At 45.5% G+C, this 15,223-nt stretch overlaps 3 protein-coding genes across 3 annotated transcripts; all 3 read left to right on the top strand.

Moving 5' to 3' along the window:
- The first annotated feature begins 608 nt into the window (after positions 1 to 608).
- Positions 609 to 3,971, top strand: LOC6527784 (lysosomal alpha-mannosidase). The gene is made up of 5 exons (XM_002088821.4): positions 609 to 760; positions 823 to 1,193; positions 1,258 to 1,728; positions 1,792 to 2,635; positions 2,696 to 3,971. The coding sequence occupies exons 1-5, from the start codon at positions 680 to 682 to the stop codon at positions 3,872 to 3,874; spliced, it is 2,946 nt and encodes a 981-aa protein (XP_002088857.1). The 5' UTR covers positions 609 to 679; the 3' UTR covers positions 3,875 to 3,971.
- A 563-nt stretch (positions 3,972 to 4,534) lies between these two features.
- Positions 4,535 to 7,721, top strand: LOC6527783 (lysosomal alpha-mannosidase). The gene is made up of 5 exons (XM_002088820.2): positions 4,535 to 4,622; positions 4,679 to 5,049; positions 5,107 to 5,577; positions 5,630 to 6,458; positions 6,520 to 7,721. The coding sequence occupies exons 1-5, from the start codon at positions 4,539 to 4,541 to the stop codon at positions 7,696 to 7,698; spliced, it is 2,934 nt and encodes a 977-aa protein (XP_002088856.1). The 5' UTR covers positions 4,535 to 4,538; the 3' UTR covers positions 7,699 to 7,721.
- A 471-nt stretch (positions 7,722 to 8,192) lies between these two features.
- LOC6527782 (lysosomal alpha-mannosidase) lies at positions 8,193 to 11,540 on the top strand. The gene is made up of 5 exons (XM_002088819.3): positions 8,193 to 8,309; positions 8,365 to 8,735; positions 8,795 to 9,265; positions 9,320 to 10,229; positions 10,300 to 11,540. The coding sequence occupies exons 1-5, from the start codon at positions 8,226 to 8,228 to the stop codon at positions 11,476 to 11,478; spliced, it is 3,015 nt and encodes a 1,004-aa protein (XP_002088855.1). The 5' UTR covers positions 8,193 to 8,225; the 3' UTR covers positions 11,479 to 11,540.
- The last annotated feature ends 3,683 nt before the right edge of the window (positions 11,541 to 15,223 follow it).

Below are 15,223 nucleotides of genomic sequence, written 5' to 3'. Positions count from 1 at the left end.
TGAAGTATTTTGGATCCTTAACTATTAAATATTTCTGTGCTTCGACTTTTGCCCATCATTACTATGAACTTGAAAACAAGAATCGATATCACATAAGTGTTTTGCTGCTAAGGTAAATTCAGGTCACCATGAGTGGCTTGTGGGCTTTGGATTATTTTATCGTTAGCCTTGGTACTTCACTGTATCTCATCACTTACACTTTGCGTGGGGCTTTCAAATTTCCGAATAAAAGTAGCAAACGTGTTGCTATAGAGCATGTTGCCTTCTGATAATTTCCAGTACAAACCCATAAATGGTGTTTGGATGCAATCGACAACTACAAATTGATTTGACTAATCAGCAGATAAGGACTGCAACTCTGTCAAAACAGAAGCAATCTTTTATGGAGGCCTATTAAGATAAAAGTTCAATAATGACCAGTAGTAGTAATAGCGTTCATTTGTTTAAAAGTTCAACCATTGATCGAAGCGCGGACATTATTAACCCATTATGATTAAAATACACTTAACTGAATTTTAAGTGCGCCTGAGTATACGTAATCCGATAATGCACTCAAGTACCGATTGCTTATCAAAAATCTCTGATATAAATGGGCCAGTTCTCAAATGCTAAGAATTCAGTTGTGGTTCTCACCTGGAACCATCGGTTACATCGATTTGGAAGATCAAGGAATCCCACCATGAAGTTGTTGGGCATCGTCCTTTGCGTTGCCTTCTTGGCCCTTCAAGCTAAGTCAGCCCAAGCTGTTTGTGGCTATGAGGTGAGGAAAAGAATAGTATTAGCCGAATTAACTAAGCTAACAAGCGCATTATTGTTTTTTAGTCATGCCATGAAACCAAGTCGAACATGGTCAACATACACTTGGTGCCCCACTCCCACGACGATGTGGGCTGGCTGAAGACCGTCGATCAGTACTACTATGGACACAGGAACAACATTCAGCACGCTGGAGTGCAGTACATCATCGACACCGTCATCTCCGAGCTGATCAAGAATCCCGATCGTCGGTTCATCCAGGTGGAGACGTCCTTTTTCTCCAAATGGTGGGACGAGCAGTCGGAGACCATGCGGGCAATCGTGAAGAAGCTGGTGGACGAGGGTCGCCTTCAGTTCATCAACGGAGCCTGGAGCATGAACGATGAGGCTGCCGTGAACTACCAGAGTGTGATCGACCAGTTCACAGTTGGATTGAAGTAAGTTGTGGCGCTGAAACGTCGTTGGAAACAGAAAATTGCAAAGGTATAATTTCCATAATAGGTTCCTGGATGACACTTTTGGAGTTTGTGGTCGCCCTCGTGTTGGATGGCAAATAGATCCCTTTGGTCACTCCCGTGAACAAGCCTCAATCTACGCCCAGATGGGATTCGATGGCGAGTTCTTTTCCCGCATGGATCACAACGACAAAGGTAGACGAATGAACGACCTGGCTCTTGAGATGATTTGGGATGCCAGTGAGTCGATGAGCCAAGTCAAGCTCTTCACTGGACTCCTGTACACCTTCTACTGGGACACTCCCGGTTTCTGCTTTGATGTTCACTGCAGCGACGATCCAATCATTGACAGCGATAGTTACGACAACAATGTCAAGTCGAGGGTGGATGGTTTCATCGCCTACGCCGCCGAAGTAGCCGCAAAGTTCCGCACCAACCACATTATGATTCCAATGGGCGGTGACTTCCAGTACGAAGATGCCGAGGTGAACTACAAGAACATGGACAAACTGATCAAGTAGGGACAGTTTCTGGTTACTCTAAATTCTGTGTTTTCTAAATCTTTTACTTTCTATGTTAGGTACGTCAACGAACGTCAATCCAGTGGCTCGAAGTACAACATCATCTACTCAACACCCACGTGCTACTTGAACTCCGTGCACAAGAGTGTGCAGTCCTACCCGAACAAAACTCTGGATTTCTTCCCCTACGGCAGTGATACCAACAGCTTTTGGACTGGCTATTACACCTCCCGACCCACCCAGAAGCGCTTCGAGCGTGATGGCAACCATATCCTGCAGGTGGCCAAGCAGCTCAGCGCCTTCGCCGAGCTCTCGAGTGCGGAACAGAAGGAGGACCTGGAGTACCTTCGCGAGATCATGGGTGTGATGCAGCACCACGACGCCATCACTGGCACCGAGAAGCAGCATGTGTCCGATGACTACGATCGCATTCTGTACGACGCCATCCTCGGAGGAGTTAACACTGCCCGCGATGGTCTCCGCAAGCTGACCAATCTGCCCAACGGAGAGTTCGAGAGTTGCCTGCAGTTGAACATCAGCCAGTGTGCCTTCACCAAGGACGGTGCCGACAACGTGGTGGTGACCGTGTACAACCCATTGGCCCACACCACCAAGCAATATGTGCGCGTGCCTGTGAAGAACGAGAACTACCAGGTGACCGATGACAAGGGCCGTGTGGTGGCCTCCGAATTGCTTCCAGTGCCCACGGAGGTGCTGGCTCTGGAGTTCCGTGACCAGGACACTCAGCACGAGTTGGTCTTCAAGGCAACCGTTGACAAAATCGCCAGCTACTACATTAAGAAGGTTGATAGTAAGGAGAGTTCGACAGCCGTTAGGATTATTTCTCAACCCAAGACGAATGCTGAGACCTACGATGACGGAGAGACTACTGTGCAGACCTCGGTAAGTGACAAGCTGTTTAATACGGGAAACTCTTTTACCAAACTATTTCAAATCCATTAGCTGATCAAGTTGGTGCTCGACAACAAAACTGGGCTATTGAAGAGGGTTGAAATGAACGGAGTATCCGAGAACATTGAGCAGAGCTATGGTCTGTATAGGACCTATGACTCCGGTGCCTATGTGTTCCGTCAGTACAACCAAGGAGACTTCGTCATCCAGGAAGACGGTGTCGAGTTCACCGTTTACGAGGGAGCTTTAGTCAAAGAAGTTCACCAGCGCTTCAGCGACTACATTTCCCAGGTCATCCGTATCAGCGAGGACAAACCCTACGTGGAATTCGAGTGGCTTGTCGGCCCCATTCCAGTTGAAGAGGACTTTGGCACGGAAGTAGTTACTATCTTCAGCAGTGAAATTGCCTCCGAAGGCGTGTTCTATACTGATTCCAATGGACGCGAGCTGATTAGGCGCGAAAAGAACCAACGAGAGGACTTCACCCCTGAGCTTGCTGTCCAGCCTACTTCCGGAAACTACTATCCCATCACATCCCGCATTGCTCTGCAGGACAGCAAGAAGCGCCTTGCGATCCTTAACGATCGTGCTCAGGGAGGTTCTAGCATGAAGGATGGTCAAATCGAACTCATGTTGCACCGCCGACTCGTCCGTGATGATGGCTACGGAGTGGGAGAGGCCCTGAACGAGGAGAAGTACGGCCAGCCCCTGATTGCCCGTGGTAAGGTGTTCCTTATCCTGAACGCCGCCGATGAATCCACTGCCGCGGAGCGCGAAGCCGAAAAGGAGTTCCACCTGCCCCTTTGGAAGTTCTTCAGCAAGAACAGTGGAAGCACCACCGCTGCTGCCAAGTCGGTTCCCAGCTTTGACGACTTCCCCAAGTCGGTGCATCTGCTCACCCTGGAGCCCTTCAACGACGATGAGATTCTGCTGCGTGTGGAGAACTTCAAGGATCACATCGAAGGCAAAGTGGTCAGCTTCAACATTCGCCCCATCTTTGACTATCTGAACGGTGTCGAAATCCGCGAAACCACCTTGGATGGCAACCTGCCATTGAGTGACATGAAACAATTCAAGTTCCACGCTGAGGGTTCCGGAGTTAGGGGATCAGAACCTGAGTACTACACCTCGTCCCACAAGCCGCTTTCCGCCAATCAGACCCAGGATGCCGCAGAGTTTGCTGTCACCTTGTATCCAATGCAGATTCGCACATTCATCATTAAACATTAATAATATAACTGTATTTCAATGAAAATGAAACAAATAAATAAAATGATGTCTAAATAAAATACAATGTTGTTCTTCGAAAATATATCTTAATGGTGAATATTGCGAGTCATATGAATATTGAAGTACTTTACAAAAGTCTAAGAACTGGCCCGTATTCAACTCACTTTGCTTTGAGTCCTTTTAATGTTAGATTAGTGGGGAGTATTACCAGGTGATTTAATTAGAGAAATTAATAAGCAATAATTAGTTTTTGGTACTAACTACCTTAAAGAATTTGAGTTACCTATGACAGGTGAATTCAAGTATCTTTCCCACTGAGTGCAAGCAGGCTCGATTTAATACATTTCTTTCATTTAACTAAGAAGAAGTCTAGGGAATACTAGTAACACTAGTACGCTAATTTATCAATTAGGCTGCAAGTGCATTACAGGAGCTTCAACCTTTTGAAGTGGTTGATAAATTGTTATCGCCACGTGGTGGGTGGTCGTTCTAAAAAAAACACTATTCATGAAGTTTCAAGTATTTAATGACTCCTAATTGCTAATTAGGTTAGCTTATCTTAGTGACCATCATGTACTTTCTTATCACTGCACACTTGGAAACGGGGCGCCCTATAAAGGAGCAGTTTTGGCTTAATTGAAATTCAGTACTTCGCAAAGACAAGATGACTTATTTTGGTCGCATTTTACTCCTGTCCATCTTATTGATGGTCTACGTAGATCCATCCAAAGCAGTTTGTGGCTATGAGGTAAGATATATTTGTTAGTTCTTATGATATGATAACACTGTCAACTTATTTTGCAGTCATGTCCCGCAACAAAAGCGAACATGGTCAACATCCATTTGGTTCCCCACTCCCACAACGATGTGGGTTGGCTAAAAACAGTTGATCAGTCTTACTACGGTTACAATAACAAAATTCACCATGCCGGTGTGCAATATATATTGGATACTGTGGTGTCTCAGCTCCTCCAGGACTCCGAGCGTCGCTTTATTCAGGTGGAGACGGCCTTCTTTGCCAAGTGGTGGGACGTCCAGTCGGAGACCATGAAAAAGGTGGTCACCAAGCTGGTCAACGAGGGGCGTTTCGAGTTCACCGGCGGAGCTTGGAGTATGAACGACGAGGCAGATGTCAACTACCAGGGTGTCATTGATCAGTTCACTGTGGGATTGAAGTGGGTTAATACGAAAATCATACCTCCTTCAGTATTTTATTAACCTTATGTTCGTAGGTTCTTAGACGAGACCTTTGGCGCCTGTGGTCGTCCTCGAGTTGGCTGGCAGATCGATACTTTTGGACATTCCCGCGAGCAGGCAGCCATTTTCGCCCACATGGGCTACGATGGTCAGTTCTTTTCACGAATGGATCATAATGACAAGGATACGCGTATGAATAACTTAACCATGGAGATGATCTGGGATGCCAGTGAATCGATGAGCGGCGTCAGTCTCTTCAGCGGCATGTTGTACAACTTCTACTCGGACACTCCAGGCTTTTGTTTCGACATACTTTGCACTGATGAGCCTATCATTGATGGCGACAGCGAAGAAAACAACGTGAAACAGAGGGTAGATGACTTCATCAGTTATGCAAAGAATGTGTCAGAGGTCTATATCACTAATCACATCATGGTTCCCATGGGCGGGGACTTCCAGTACGAGGACGCAAAGGTCAACTACAAGAATATGGACAAGCTGATCAAGTAGGTGTAACTAAGTTTAAGGTGTATAGTTTCTTATTTTCCTACCCTCTAGGTACATCAACGAACGTCAGGCATCTGGATCCAACTATAATATCTTTTACTCCACTCCAAGCTGCTATCTGAACTCCCTACACCAGAGCCTGGAATCCTGGCCAAACAAGACCCAGGACTTTTTCCCATATGCTCACGAGAAGAATAGCTTCTGGACTGGATTTTTCACTTCCCGACCCACTCAGAAAAGATTCGAGCGGGATGGTAATCACATGTTGCAGGTTGCCAAGCAGCTTTCTGTACTCGCAAATCTTACAACCGAACAGCACAACGAAAACTTGGATTATCTGCGCCAGGTGATGGGAGTGATGCAGCATCATGATGCCATCACGGGCACGGAGAAGCAGGCTGTCTCCGATGACTACGATCGAATGATGTACGAAGCCATTGTTGGAGCATCTAACAATGCCCGGGATGCATTGCGGATTCTGGCCAATATGCCGAATGGAGAGTTCGAGAGTTGCCTGAGGTTGAACATCAGCGAGTGTGCTTTTACCAAGGATGGTGCTGACGACGTGTTGGTGACTTTGTATAATCCACTTACCCATAGCTCCACTCAGTATGTTCGCATTCCTGTTAAGGAGGAGAGCTATCAAGTCACTGACGAGAAGGGCAGAACAGTTCCATCGGAGGTGGTACCAGTGCCGTGGCAAGTTTTGGCATTGGAGTACAGACCCAATGATACCCAGCACGAGTTGGTGTTCAAGGCCACGGCAAATAAAATAGCCAGTTACCATATAAAAAAGGTAGAGAGCTCGGAGGCCAAACCTTCTATAAAGAAGATTGATCCCAGAGAAGATGAAAGTTCAGAGACTGTAGTAGAAAACTCGGTAAGTGCCTTTCATTATCTAATAACAAAAATGTGTTATAATTTAGATTTATAACCCACAGCTCGTTAAACTGGTGATTGACAACCAAACAGGACGATTGAAGTCGGTCGAAATGAACGGTGTGTCTGAGAAAATAGTCCAGAACTTTGGCGTTTACAAGAGCAACACTTCTTGCGCCTACACTTTCCGCCAAAGTGGGGATATTCAAGTTTTTGAAAATGACTTTGAGTTCACAGTCTATGAGGGAAGTTTGGTCAAGGAAGTGCACCAGCATGTGAACGATTGGATCTCGCAAGTGATCCGCATCTACGAGGGCGTAAACAGAGTGGAGTTCGAGTGGCTGGTGGGACCCATTCCCATCGATGACAAAGAAGGTAGTGAGTTTGTCACAAACTTTAAGAGTGAGATTTCTTCGAACGGAGTTTTCTATACCGATTCCAATGGTCGTGAGCTGATGAAACGTGAGAAGAACAAACGCGAGGACTTCGTCTCCGACTTAAGCCGTCAGCCTGTGAGTGGCAACTTCTATCCAGTCACTTCGAGAATTGCCCTTCAGGACGATACCAAGCGATTGGTCCTCCTGAATGATCGCTCCCAGGGAGGAGCCAGTTTGGAGGATGGTGCTCTGGAGATGCTGCTCCATCGGCGTCATCTCTTCAACGACGGCGGTGGCGTGGGCGAAGCCCTGAATGAGACGCAGTATGGCAAAGGTCTGATTGCCCGAGGAAAACTTTACCTCATTCTGGATTCCGCGACTGATGGAGATACTGTGACGGAACGCAAGACGGAGAAAGAGCTCTTCCTGCCCTTTTGGAAGTTCTTTAGCCAGGCAGGTGGAGTCCAAGCGGCTCCAGCAAAATCCCCACTCGACTTTAATGATCTTCCCCAGTCGGTTCACCTACTCACCTTGGAGTTCTTCACCGAGAATGAAATTTTGATCCGCTTTGAGCATTTCTTGGATAAATATGAAGGAAGGGTGACTAGCTTCAACATACGAGACATATTCGATAGTCTTGGGGGCTCGGCGATCAGGGAAACCACCTTGGATGGAAACATGCCTCTGAGCGACATGAAGCGATTTAAGTTCCATGCCCAAGAATCCGGAAACAAGCCGGCATCCGTGGAATATTCTACGGCTCAGCACAAGCCACTTGAGGCTGTCGAATCGGACGAGGCCTCACTGTTTGCTGTAACTCTATATCCCATGCAAATTCGCACATTTATTATTAAAACGGTGTAAGAAAAGTATAAGAAATAAATGATTAAAAATAAAATTACTTGGTTCATATCTTTGTGGGCTCATTATCATTATCGGCTACTTCTGCATGTGTTGCTTTCCCTTTTCTGTAGATTAGAGCTCCATTGACTATAATCTTAGACCTGCATGGGGCGCGCAATCATAAACCTTTAGTTATCTTCAAGTGGGTTATTACCAATTAAAATCCATTTAAGTTATTGAGTGATAAGAGCTGCAATTCATGCCAAATCGAAGAAAGGCCAACAAGTAACAAGTACAGTGTGATTATGTCGGAAACACGAGCTCTGCATGGGGCGCAAATAAAACGCAGGGTACTTACCCTTTGAGACTTTTTACTAGCGGTTGGTTTTTAGTTAATTAGCTCTTTAAACTACTTAAAATTCAAAATATTCTGAAGTGGTGATTACTTATCAGATAACCCCCCCTTGAGAAGTTTATAAATGTGGAAACTTTTAAAGCCAGTAAAGCCAGTTCTTGGTTTGTAGTCGTTGGTTAGGGAACTCTGCAAAATGGGTTCTGTAAATATCTTGGCCATTTTCTTGGCCTTGATCGCCTCTCATGTCACGCCATCAGAGGCTGTGTGTGGTTACGAGGTGAGCAAAACAAGAGTCCTTTAAAGCATAGGTATTAATGAGTTGGTTTATACAGTCATGTCCCGACACAAAGTCCAATATGATCAATATTCACTTGGTGCCCCACTCCCATGACGACTTGGGTTGGCTGAAAACGGTCGATCAGTACTATTATGGCAATAAGCACAACATTCAACATGCTGGAGTGCAATATATATTCGATACCGTTGTTGCCGAGCTGAGCAAAGACTCACGTCGCCGCTTCATCCAGGTGGAGACGGGTTTCTTTGCCAAATGGTGGGAGGATCAATCGGAAGCCAAGAAGCAGCTGGTCAGGACTCTGGTGAACGAGGGTCGTCTGGAATTCACCGGTGGCGCCTGGAGCATGAACGATGAGGCTGCCGTGAACTACCAGAGTGTGATCGACCAGTTTGCCGTTGGCTTAAAGTAAGAACATAGTGCATACAAAGTTCTTTACCATATAATCGGAAACCCATATTTACAAGGTTCTTGAATGACAACTTTGGAGTTTGTGGTCGCCCCCGCGTCGGCTGGCAGATCGATGCCTTTGGCCACTCCAGGGAGCAGGCATCGATGTTTGCCCAAATGGCCTTCGATGGCCAGTTCTTTGCACGCATGGATCAGAATGACAAGAACAAGCGAGTGGATAACCTGGGCCTTGAAATGGTCTGGGATGCCAGCGAGACCCTGGAGGAAATGGACTTCTTCACGGGCATGCTCTACAATCACTACTCTGCTCCTCCTGGCTTTTGCTTCGACTCCCTCTGCCAAGATGATCCCATAATTGATGGCAAGAGCTACGACAACAATGTCAAGTCGCGGGTGGACGATTTCCTCAACTATGCTTCCAACTTGGCTGGATATTATCGCTCTACTCACATAATGGTGCCCATGGGCGATGACTTTCAATACGAAAATGCCTACATGAACTACAAGAACATGGACAAGCTGATCAAGTAGGTTTGATATATCTAACAAGTTAGTACAGTTTTGTAATAGATTATCCTTAGATATGTCAATGAGCGCCAGGCCAGTGGCTCCAAGTACAATATCTTCTATTCAACTGCTGGATGCTATCTGAACTCGCTGCACAAGAGCCTCCAAAGCTGGCCCAGCAAGACACAGGACTTCCTGCCCCATTCTCACGAGGCAAAGAGCTTCTGGACAGGATTCTTCACCTCTCGCCCCACCCAGAAGCGATTTGAGCGTGATGGCAACCACATTCTCCAAGTGGCCAAGCAGCTGAGTGTCCTTGCCGATCTTTCAGGCGAAGAACAGACCAGAGACTTGGACTATCTGCGGCAGATCATGGCTGTTATGCAGCACCACGATGCCATCACGGGCACCGAGAAACAGGAAGTGTCCAATGACTACGATCGCCTCCTATATGATGCCATTTTGGGAGGCGCCAACACAGCTCGCGATGCCCTTCGAGTGCTTACCAATCAGCCAAGTGGAGAGTTCGAAAGCTGTCTCAAATTGAATATAAGCGAGTGCGCCTTTACCAAGGAAAATGCCGATGACTTCATGGTTACCCTGTACAACCCATTGGCTCACACGTCTGTGCAGTATGTGCGAGTGCCTGTCAAGGAGGAAAACTACCAGGTTACCGACGAGAAGGGTGCAGTGGTGGCTTCTGAGTTGGTCCCAGTGCCCTGGGAAGTCTTGGCACTGGAATTCCGCAACAACGACACTCAGCATGAGCTGGTTTTCAAGGCATCCGTTAATAAGATCGCTACGTACTTTATCAAAAAGGTTGATAAAACTACAGCAACTGATAACACTCTGACCACTCAAACTAAACAGTTCATCAATGAGAAAGAATCAAACTTGAATGTTCCTAAACGTTTCAAGAAGGTTCACTCCTTGAAAACCGACCTAGAGCCCCTCGATGATCAAGAGACAGTTGTGCAAAACTCGGTGAGTTTTACAGTATGAACAACAAAGGTTACAAAAGTACTCATCCCTAAATATTTATTTTCCATACTAGCTTATAAAACTGGTGATTGACAATAACACAGGACGCTTGAAGACCGTTGAAATGAATGGAGTTTCTGAAGATATTGGACAGACTTTTGGAATGTACAAGACTGCCCGATCTTGTCACTACATATTCCGCCAGGATTCAGACTTGGAACTCCTGGAAGATGCTTTTGATTTCACTGTGTACGAGGGCGAATCCGTCAAGGAAGTCCACCAGCATGTGAACGAGTGGATCTCGCAGGTGATCCGCATCTACGAGGGAGTCAACCGAGTGGAGTTCGAGTGGCTAGTGGGTCCTGTTCCCATTGACGATGAGCTGGGCAAGGAGATCGTGACCATCTTCAAAAGTGGAATCGCCTCCGGTGGAGTCTTCTACACCGACTCCAATGGTCGTGAAATGATGAGGAGGGAAAAGGACAAGCGGGAGGACTTTAGTCCCGATTTGAGTGAGCAGCCTGTGAGCGGAAACTACTATCCAGTCACATCCAGGATGGCTCTGCAGGATGCTAGCAAGCGAATGGTCCTGCTCAATGACCGTTCTCAGGGAGGCGCCAGCTTGGAGGACGGACGTTTGGAGATGATGCTGCATCGTCGTCACATTTTCGCCGACGGATCAGGAGCTGCCGAAGCCATCAATGAGCAACAGTTCGGAAAAGGACTGATTGCCCGTGGCAAACTGTTTCTGTACCTCAACTCTGTCGAAGATGGAGCCACTGCATCCGAACGCGTGGCAGAGAAAGAGATTCATCTGCCCTTCTGGAAGTTCTTCAGCAAATCTAGTAACATCCAAAGTGATGTAACCAAGTCGTTGTCCGATTTCAATGACTTGCCACAGTCGGTTCATCTGCTTACCCTGGAGCCCTATTCCAAGGACGAAATTCTGCTGCGTTTCGAGAACTTTTTGGATCAGACTGAGGGCCATGTGGTTAGCTTCAGTATTCGGCAAATTTTCGATGACCTTGGTGGACTGGAGATTCGTGAAACGACCCTGGACGGCAACCTTCCGCTAAGCGATATGAAGCGCCTGAAGTTCCACCATGATGGTTCTGGTCCTGTTCCCTCAAGTCCGGAGTACTTCACCAGTTTGCATAAGCCCTTGGCAGCTGATAGGTCTCAGGATGACTCGGAGTTCAGTGTGACCTTAAAGCCCCTGCAAATCCGTACTTTTATCATTAAAAAGGAGTAAGCGGCCTCCTAAATATAGGAAAAGTAAATGCTTTAAAGTATTTGAAAGTACCAAAACGAAAATGGCTATTATTGATATTAATAACGCTTTCATATTTCGGTTGTAATCTTGCCCAAATAGACAAACCGCAATGATAATTACAAGTTGGCTATGTCGAATGGAGATTATCAGTATCAGCCGCTGCGCAGGATTTTCATATTTGCCGCTTACAATGCAGATACATTTACTGCATTGGCTTCCAACCACCCATGAGCCCCACTCCCACTGAAAACACCTCAAATCCCGGCCTGAGTCGGCATAAGTCCTTTGGTTATTTGGTGAACCCGTGGCTTCCACTCTTCCCCCCATTTTGCATTTCGCCTGCGGGTTTTCGGTGTTGTGCAATGCCTGCTTCATATATCTCTATATAAATGTATATATATATATACAAATGTATGTATATACAAGTAGAAGTGATATCTGTATGCGATAGCTTGTTGTTGTTGTTGTTGTTGGTCTAATGCTGCTAATGTCTGGCACTCGAAAAAAGATTTGCGCCCAATACCCCTTGGATTTGGCCCCTGCCCACTAAATACTTTTGTGCCAACACCACACTCGCATTGCAGGCGGACAGGAGCACTGTGGTCCTGGGCTTTTATTATTAAGTTCGCCACGGGAGACTTTAATCTTTCGTCTCCTGGTTGGGACAGCCGGCTCATGCTCACACACATAGATACAGATACCCAGATACCCACAGCTTTACACAGCTACACCCTCGGCTCTACTCCATTTCACTTGGCTGCGATGCAAAACAATGAGCTCCTGAATTCATGCCATATGTGTGTGTACCGAGTCCTGCGTCCTGAGTCCTGGGAGATGGGAAAAATTATTTAATATTGCCCGTCTTAGCCGATGAGGCGATGAGGCGATGAGGCGTGGCAAGTTGAGGCGTTGTTTGGTACTAATCCATGGCGAGCATTAGACACGGAATTTAATTTAGTTCCAGCTGCAGCCTTTTTCCTGTAAGAAAGGCACACAGAGCCAAAATATCAACAAAAATGCAAGAAAAATTCCGAGTAATCACAGAGTGAAATTACTATTATTAATAGTTCCTACACATAATACACCTATAGAAAGCTCTTATAAAATGATTTTATTTATACAACTCATTGTGCTTTTCTCTTAGTTCTTCTGCTTGTGGCCTTTAGCTTATATAATCAAGTTAACCCGTAATCTTTTACTGAGCATTTCTTTCTGTGTACCGGACTTGCCACAGTGTGGCCTGGCATATGTGTGCCAAGTACCCCATGCTGGCAGTCAAACTCTGCTCTGCCGACTTCCGGTCGAGTTGGCGCTTCTAATTCAAATGGAACCCATGCAAGAAGCCACCCATCATCACCCACTCACCCACTTACCAACTTGCCGCTGTTTACTCGCTGAGCTGGGCAGATAATCCAACTTTGATTAAGTAATTTCGGCGTTGGGGAACGTAATAAGTTGGGTGTTCAAATCCAAGACTCAGCCGCTTATTCCCATGTGAGGCTGAGTGCTGAAGCCGACAAAACAAAAAAGAAAATCACCATATAAGCACCGAAAATTATTAGCACAATGCCCAGTATGGCCGGGTTTTCCTGCTGGTTTACATTTCTGTTGTTTTGTTGTTAATGACTTTGACATCGCAGGTTTAACGTAATAACTGCTTACTCAAGTGGAGTGATTACTACTGCAGTTTTTAGAAATCTTTATTAGTATCTTATTTAGATTGGTTTCCATCAGTTTTTTAAATATACATCTTTAAATCGATTAAATGCTTTGTAGCATTTACAACCTTGTAGCAATATGATTTTCTGTTTGAGAAATCATTTTATAACTTAACCAAATGTAAATACCATTTAATTACTTGAAGCACTAGGTTTGCAATAAATCAGCTTGAAGTGGAATGCTAGGTAAACGAATATATAAAATATTTCATTTAATAAATATTATTTCACATTTCTTTAATTTATTTTCGGTGTGCCTAACAAAAAAAACTTATAATCTATTCGTAAACCTTAAACTGTCCCACAGTTTTTTACGTAATACTTTTGGCGAAAACTGTGTGTTTAAGCCGGGTTCAAAGGGAACGAGAATCGGGAAAATGAAAAACAATGGACAAATGGTAAACTAAGCGGCTAAACAAATATCATCGCCATCGAGCATAAATCCTTGCCAAAGCGCTCACTCGACAACTCAATAATACGAGCACAAACGGCGCCACAACAAAAAAATAGCATCCAAAGTGTGCTTTTTGGCACTTCAAATACAGGGAACTGCAGCCGGCTTATAGACAATCGACGGGTGTCGGTCGTCCCCCCACGGGAAAATCCATGGGACCAATGGCCCCAGCGGCAAATTGTGGCCCTGTGTGTCCCTATGTATGTCACTTTAATCAACGGAAACATGCATCGGATTATCCGACAGCTAAACAACACCCGCTGCCGATGAATGGCGAAGCGTTTCGGTTTGACAATTGCCACTACGACGCTTAACTTGTCCGCTCGATATGTTCCCCTCCTCATCTGCGTTTCTGCAACAATTAAATGCGCAGTGAGCCTCAAGCCTACTTAGGGTCTATAAAGCCGGGTACGCGCTCTGCACATACGAGCACGATCACTGAAAGAAACTTCTGTGTAAGTGGATAGATAATCCGATAGATGGCTACCAAGTAGCGCTCGTTCAAGCTAGTCTTGTATTGCAAATGAAGTTTAGAATTCTGTTACATTTTGAGATTTCTATAAAGCTACAATTCACTGAAGTAAAACTAAACAAATTATAAGTATATATTATAGTTTTTGCATTGATTTCCAAATTAGTAGTCCAAATTAAAACACTTTCAATGCATTTCTCTCAGTGCCAGCGCTGAGTATATGGCGTGTTTCCGAGCGCTTGCGAATTTATTGAACCGCAACAAATGTCATTGATGTCATCATCAACGGCATCATCTGCCACTGCACCCAGTGATGATCATCGGAGGCATTATGAAAATGCCACATCGACAACCATATCCGAATCTTTTTATTAGCAACAAGTTTTTAATATCGCAGCGGGATAGAGGTAGTGGTTGAGGCAGAGGGTTCCATGCTTCCATGAAATCCTTCCAACTCTTGACAATAGCACCCTAGTCTATCCATATCCCAACTCGCGCCCTTCCCCCGCGGCGCCTCCCCCAGGACGAGCATCCCTTGGTGAGTGCCGATTTTATAAGAATTTAATATGCGCCACGTATTTTGGATGTGGAGGATGTGTTTCGGTTTATTCGTACTCGTCCTTTCAATTCTGCGCAGTTCCTTGAATCATTCACACTGTGCGCTGCATCCCAAGATACCCAAGTACATAGGCTATAAAATGGAAAATATGATTGGAACTTTAAGGGGAATGTTATTAGGTATTTAAAGCCAATACGCTATATATGTATATGCAATGCTGAAAAATTAAATTTTAAATGCTTTACTTTCGAAAAATGCACATGATCCATGTCTGCAATCCCGCCAAATCCTTCGAAAACGTCGACGCTTTCTTCATTACATCATAACGATTATGAAATAAATACTTCCGTTTCTTTGAAACATCTCCCGGCTTTGCGAGATGCGGGATGCGGGGTGGAAAATTGCGCTCCTCTGTGATTTTCCATAGAGGAGAAATAAATCAACTGCATGTCCTGTTCCTGGCGATTGCCAGGAATCCTCGTTCGTTCGTTCCCCTCTCCCCACGAGAGTCGTGTATTTAT

Source organism: Drosophila yakuba, chromosome 2L, assembly GCF_016746365.2.
Source record: "Drosophila yakuba strain Tai18E2 chromosome 2L, Prin_Dyak_Tai18E2_2.1, whole genome shotgun sequence".
NCBI classification, from domain to species: Eukaryota; Metazoa; Arthropoda; class Insecta; order Diptera; family Drosophilidae; genus Drosophila; species Drosophila yakuba.
The sequence above is the reverse complement of the archived record's forward strand: the minus strand, read 5'-3'. Positions and strand labels throughout refer to the sequence as shown.

Excerpts from the sequence above, each read along its gene's own strand:
- LOC6527784 (XM_002088821.4), top strand. The coding sequence starts at position 680 with ATGAAGTTGTTGGGCATCGTCCTTTGCGTTGCCTTCTTGGCCCTTCAA. Across the intron at positions 761-822 it reads AAGCTGTTTGTGGCTATGAG|TCATGCCATGAAACCAAGTC; the intron begins GTGAGGAAAAGA and ends ATTGTTTTTTAG. Across the intron at positions 2,636-2,695 it reads AGACTACTGTGCAGACCTCG|CTGATCAAGTTGGTGCTCGA; the intron begins GTAAGTGACAAG and ends CAAATCCATTAG.
- LOC6527783 (XM_002088820.2), top strand. The coding sequence starts at position 4,539 with ATGACTTATTTTGGTCGCATTTTACTCCTGTCCATCTTATTGATGGTC. Across the intron at positions 5,050-5,106 it reads CAGTTCACTGTGGGATTGAA|GTTCTTAGACGAGACCTTTG; the intron begins GTGGGTTAATAC and ends TTATGTTCGTAG. Across the intron at positions 5,578-5,629 it reads AATATGGACAAGCTGATCAA|GTACATCAACGAACGTCAGG; the intron begins GTAGGTGTAACT and ends CCTACCCTCTAG.
- LOC6527782 (XM_002088819.3), top strand. The coding sequence starts at position 8,226 with ATGGGTTCTGTAAATATCTTGGCCATTTTCTTGGCCTTGATCGCCTCT. Across the intron at positions 8,310-8,364 it reads AGGCTGTGTGTGGTTACGAG|TCATGTCCCGACACAAAGTC; the intron begins GTGAGCAAAACA and ends TGGTTTATACAG. Across the intron at positions 8,736-8,794 it reads CAGTTTGCCGTTGGCTTAAA|GTTCTTGAATGACAACTTTG; the intron begins GTAAGAACATAG and ends CATATTTACAAG.